A 6,481-nucleotide genomic window follows, 5' to 3' on the forward strand; every position below is an offset into this window, starting at 1 on the left:
TTAATTTGTGAAAAGTGAATTTAGATAAATTAATATTCTGTTTCTTGAGTATAGTTTTGTTTTGAAGATAGTAGGATCTCAAAGTAGCTTGACAATTGTTTATTATGAGAACTCTCTCACAATGTGAAAACGTATATTTCCTAAAATAATCACACATTTATTAAATATCTACTGTTTGCCAGCACTTACTGCTGTTAAGCGGGCAAGGAATACAGAAAAGGGTTCCCAGTTCTTTACATCACATACAGGTAGCTGTGTATAGGAACATAGCCGCCTCTTTCTGCTTATAGAGATGGTAATAATAATAGTAGTTCACATTTGTTTAGAACATTACAATTTGCAAAGGACTCTTTGAAACATTTGTCTTAATCCTCCTCACTTTCACAAACATATTAATATAAAGTTAATAATTATTTTCAACCTACGAATGAAACTGAGTCTTGGGTTAAGTTATAGACTCAAGGACAGTCACATAGCTAATAGTAGACTTATATATTCTGAATTTAAGTCCATTGCTGTTTCTCCATTATGATTGCTTAGTGTGGTAGCTATGAACAGTGCTTTCTGGTTCATCTGACTAGGAAAATGACAACAAACCAGTATTAAAAGACTGTTTGAACAACCAAGAGGATTAGTGACATAAGAAACATAAGATCCCATGCTACATTTACAGATTTCCTGGTTCTGCTTTAATGCGGTTATTTTAATAGTAATTCTAAATAGTAATATGTACTATTTTCTGCAAAATTTTAGTTGCTAGCATTGACTTTAAAAGACAAATTGAATGTGTCTTCCCAATTTATTTTGTATTGTTTAATGATTACTTACCTTAACCATGTAGTTTAGTTGACTAAAATATATATATATATATATATTTATAATATATATATATATTTATAATGTGTCATTTGAAATGGTTGTTTTACAAATGAAAAATAAGAACATCTTAAAATATCTGTGAAGAGAAAAATGAAAAATTGTTTTTCTTTCTCTCCCCCCCTCCCCAATTTCTTAGGCTTCCTCACTAGAGGTTCAAAAGTCCCAATTAGAAAGTCGTTTGGAAGAGAAAGAGTCTCAAGTAAAACTTCAGCAAGAGGAGTTGAACAAACACTCTCATATGATAGCAATGATCCACAGTTTAAGTGGTGGAAAAATAAACCCAGAAACTGTGAATCTCAGTTTATAGACATTATGTATTTATCTCCTGGTGGACATGGAGTGGAAGAGATAATTTCTGACTCCACCAAAAAAATAGCAAATTATTAGCTAATTATTAATTCAGTAAAGAAACTGAACTGATACATGATTTTATTTGGTCTTAAAGTTTTACTTCCTGTTTTTTACTTTTTTTGGAGAGTTTTCTTTGATTCTTAAATTAGAATATTATTCTTAACCTCCATTATCATCTTTTCTAAGGTTTTTCTTTTTTTGTTGCTTCCCACTCTCTTCTGCTTGTTTAATTTAGTCTTATTTGTGATTATATAGATTTTAAAAATCAAACTTGCTTGATATAACAATCCTAAAGATTAACAAATTGAAAATGTGATTAGTAAAAAGAGAAAAGGCGTGATACAGCCAGAGAACTCTTTCTCTAAAGTAACACAAGAGAAAATATCAGTGAATTTAATATAATTTTATTACTACATTTAAAGTGCACAGATAGCCTTAGCTGGTTTGGTTCAGTGGGTGGAGCATCAGCCTGCAGGTTCGATGTCAAGGGTACATGCTCGGATTGTGGGCTTGATCCCCAATAGGGGGCATGCAGGAGGCAGCCAATCAGTGATTCTCTTTCATCATTGATGTTTCTATCTTTCCCTCTCCCTTACTACCTGAAATCAATAAAACATATATTTTAAAAAAATAAGTGCACTAAGATATATGGTATAAGTTCTAAATTTGAAAAAAATATTAAATGAATATAAAAGAAATAATGTATAAAAATTAGGAAGTAGCTGGATGTGTAAAAATGACTGTCATTTGTCACATATAAAACTAATACCTTGTAGAATTATTTATGAAGTAGCTTTAGTTTTACTCTCTAAAATGTATGTTGGCCCACCCATCTCATTTCAATCAATTATGAATTTCTTAAGATTTATGTTGTATAACTTGGATTATATTCTTGCTACATATTCAGAATTTATTTGTTGTTAGTTCTGATGTGAATTTTAAAGCATAAGTTAAATATTCTTCATGTTTCTCTTTAATACAAGGGAATTTTTCAGTACTCTTCATTTGAATCAGATGTTATAAGTAGTTTGTAAGAAGAGACTTTATATCAATATTTTGGTTGAATTTATTGCTACATTTATAACTATTAATTTTACTTGTTTTTTTCACTATTTATGTCTATTTAACTTGTGTGAACTTAATTTACTTTTCTATTTTTCAACTATAGTATATCTGAATTTATGTTTAGAAATTAAACATTTTTGTAATTTGTTAATTATGTTACTCTAGTGTCCCGGTGATGGATTCGTGCACATTGAAAAGAAATTAATTAGAAAAAATATTTTAATAACGCTATTCACGTCTTGCTAATGAAAAGAAAATAGGATTCTACCGTGTCTCCTATCTACCTACTCCAGGACTTCTGTGAGGATCAAATGAGATGAGGCATGGGAAAACACTTCACAAACATTTGGTTAAAGTGTAAAATGTTTGCACCTGGCTATAAAGCAAGTTGTGTTCCTGGGCTGAAGAAACTCCAAGGAGGCTAGTTGCTAGGGAGAGGAATCCAGGTGTTGCTATGTCATGTCATTACCAGGCACCCACAGCCACCGTTTCTGGGCTGGGCTGGGCCGTGGGCTGCATTTTGCGCCATGGGGTCTTGGCAGCGTTGGCTGAAATTTGGTGGGGTGTCACTCCGCGGTGGTGGCGGGGCCTGTGTCCCACTTGGGGGAAGCCAAGTGTTGGTTTGTTGGTACCAGGTCTGTGGTGCCGTTTATTTTTCAATGGCCTGTCGCTAAGAAGGGGAAGCCAGGCATTGCTACGTGACGTCATTACCCAGTGCCCACAGCCACCGTTTCTGGGCTGGGCTGTTCTGTGGGCTGCATTTTGCACCATGGGGTCTTAGCAACGTTCGCTGCAATTTGGTGGGGTGTTGCTCCAGGGTGGTGGCAGTGCCTGTGTCCCAGTTAGGGGAAGCCAAGTGTTGCTTGTCTGCGCCAGGTCCGCAGTGCCATTTATTTGTAAGTGGCTAGTGTGCATCACGGCAGCTCTTTCGTTGAGGGTCTGCCCCCTGGTGGTCAGTGTGCGTCATAACTACCAGTCAGACAGACACTTAGCCTTTTATATCTATCTATCTATCTATCTATCTATCTATCTATGGCTAATATGCTAAGTGTCCATCCAACTGGTAGCTATGGGCGCTGGGTAATGACATGACATAGTAACATCCGGCTTCCTCTCCCTAGCGACTAGCCTCCTTGGAGTTTCTTCAGCCCAGGAACACAACTTGCTTTATAGCCAGGTGCAAACATTTTACACTTTAACCAAATGTCTGTGAAGCATTTTCCTGTGCTTCATCTCATTTGATCCTCATAGAAGTCCTGGAGTAGGTAGATAGGAGATTCTGTGGAATCCTATTTTCTTTGCATTCACCGGAAAACGGAGATTTAGAAAGCTTAGAAACTGGACCCGACTAAAAAGAAGTAAGAAATGGTGGACCTTGAAAATGACTTCAGGTTTTCTCACTGCACAGAATATAGTCAAACACTGGTACAGTTAAATATTTTACCTTCTGTTCTCCCTGAATGATCTATAATAATAATCTGCTTCGTGTTGATATTTACTGCTGTGTTGCGGACAGTTACCTGAAAGAGAAGTTGGGGTGCTTCACTGGGCTGGAAAAAGTTGAGCTAAATCAGAAAGCAGGTCTAATTAAGCAAGTTTATTCTATATCTATAAAAGGCTAAGTTGACTTACGCCTGTGCGATACATATAAAGCTCTCGCTAGCGCCAGTCGCACGCATGTGTTTCGAACTGTCATTGACGATTATGAATTTGGTTAATACTTCTATTATAGAGAAAGGACAAAGAGTAATATTAAAATATTTCTTCTAATTAATTTCCTTTCAATGTGCACGAATCCGTGCACCAGGCCACTAATATATAGATAATATCAAACTATAATAGTTTTTTAATATAGTTGTATGCATTTGTTCAGTTGTGCAAATTTTTAAAAAGAGCATTGTGCAAAATAGCAATTTTAAATTGCTACTTGTTTAGGAGTACATTCTATTTGTGCAACTGCATGCATTTTCAATTAATATGAAAAATGTTTAAATGGATACATATGACTGAAGAACAAAAGGCTCTGTAAAATAAAAAACAAAAAGTTTTATAAAATAAACAAAGAAAAAGCTCTAAGGAAAACCAAATTAGCTTTATAATTTAGACACTGAGACTCACCCAGTGCTGCCCAGTAGAACTCTTTGTGATGATTGGGATGTTCTACATCTACACTACTTAGTATCATAGCCTTTAGCCACATGTGACTATTGAGCACTTAAAATGTCTCTAATGTCACCTAAGAATTGAATTTTGAGTATTATTGAATTTTCTTTAATTTTTATTTTGATTGCCATCCTACTAGATAGTGCAGATCTAGTCCATCCATGCAAGTACGCATTTATTTAAACCACTCAAATTGCCTGTTCTTGAAGACCTACATAGACAGAGGCTCTATATATTTTTTAGCAGCCTTTTATTAGTACAACAGTTTTAACTTGTTATTCCTAATCTCACCTGTCGGAAGAGGAAAAGTGTACTTCAGCTTTAAAGGTGAGTACTTATCATCATCCTTGTTCACTTTTCCTGTTTTTCCTAGTTTTTCTGTCTCTTGTTGCATCTTTTACATTGTTCCTATTGTTTTTCTTACCTTTAGTAAGTTGGCTACTTTTTTTATTTTTGCTTTTTGGTTCTGTATGCCTCAGATTTAAAACACAAAACAAACACCCAAAGTGTACATATGTATTTTTTCTTTAAAATTTTTTTTATTTTAAGCAAGTTTGAGCCAACATCACAGAGGTTGGCAAATGATTTATCTGTGTGTGTGTGTGTGTGTGTGTGTGTGTGTGTGTGTGTCCATTTCCTAATGGAGAAAACAAAACTAAGTAAATACACCGTTAACTACAATTATCCAAAGCTCTGAAATTTTGCTGTGAAGAATTTTTATTCAAGTGTACATTAACACGATTCCTTATATTTGCTGCTTGAACAAATGTAATATATAGACTTGTCAGGTTTGTAACTTAATTCCTTTTTAGGAATCTGCGAACATTTTCTGTATAGGGCCAGGTAGTAAATATTTTAGGCTTTGTGAAACATACACTATCGCACCAACTACTCAGCACTGCCACTTGTAGCATGAAAGCAGTCATAGACACTACCTACGTAAATGGGCATGGCTGCCTTGGCTTGTGTGGCTCAGTTGGTTGAGTGTCGTCTTGTGCACCAAAAGGTCAAAGTTTCAATTCTCAGGGCACATGCCCAGGTTGCAGGCTTGATCCAAGGCAGCCTATCGATGTCTCTCTCTCTCTCCCTCTCCCTCTCCCTTCCTGTCTCTAAAATCAATAAAAATATATTTTAAAATAAATAAATGGACATGGCTGTCCAGTATCATAGCCTTCTAAAAAAACTTTGTTGTTTTTTTTTTTACAAAAACAGTTGGAGCTTTGCTTTTGGATGTTATATCTTACTGATTTAATTGACTTATCATTAACAAGTTTGTCTATTTACCTTTGGTATCTTTGGCTTGAGGTCTATTTTATTTGATATTAATATAGCCACTCTGGCCTGTTAACATTTTCTGTTGGCCTGGTGTATTTTTTCTATCAATTTACTTTTAACGTGTTTTTTTTTTTTAATTGATTTTGAGGGAGTGGGATAGAGAGAGAAACATCAGTGATGTGAGAATCATTGTTCGGCTGCTTCCTGCATGCCCCCTACTGGGGATCGAGCCACAACCCATGTGCTCTTGACTGGAATTGAACCCAGGACCCTTCAGTCCTCAGGCTGACACTATCCACTGAGCCAAACCAGCTAGGGCTAACCTGTGTCTATATATAAATTCCATGAATTTGTAGACAAGTTAGGTCTTGTTTTATATCTGTTTTGACAACTATCATTAACTTTCATAGTCCACTTGGGGTTATAAAGTGGACTATGAAAGTTAATGTAGTATATAACACTTGTCGTATTAATATTGTACTACTTAATATAAAATGTAGATACCTTGCAATTATGTCAATCCATTTATCTTCTCTTCTTCTTTTATTCTAATTGGAGAATTGTTCATTTAGATAATAAATTCTGTATATAGCCAAAACCGGTTTGGCTCAATGGATAGAGTGTCGGCCTTCGGACTGAAAGGTCCTAGGTTCGATTCCGGTCAAGGGCATGTAACCTGGTTGCGGGCACATCCCTGGTAAGGGGTGTGCAAGAGGCAGCTGATCAATGATTCTCTCTCATCGATGTT

At 35.6% G+C, this 6,481-nt stretch overlaps 1 protein-coding gene across 1 annotated transcript in view; it reads left to right on the forward strand.

Annotated features, from left to right (window-relative positions):
• CIP2A (cellular inhibitor of PP2A) overlaps positions 1-1,294 on the forward strand; it is a 44,266-nt gene extending 42,972 nt beyond the window's left edge. Inside the window, exon 21 of the mRNA XM_008146586.3 lies at positions 1,016-1,294. Coding sequence (XP_008144808.2) covers positions 1,016-1,186 — 171 coding nt within the window. The 3' untranslated portion in view covers positions 1,187-1,294. The remainder of the gene's footprint in view (positions 1-1,015) is intronic.
• The last annotated feature ends 5,187 nt before the right edge of the window (positions 1,295-6,481 follow it).

Source organism: Eptesicus fuscus, chromosome 3, assembly GCF_027574615.1.
Source record: "Eptesicus fuscus isolate TK198812 chromosome 3, DD_ASM_mEF_20220401, whole genome shotgun sequence".
In the NCBI taxonomy this organism is placed as follows: Eukaryota; Metazoa; Chordata; class Mammalia; order Chiroptera; family Vespertilionidae; genus Eptesicus; species Eptesicus fuscus.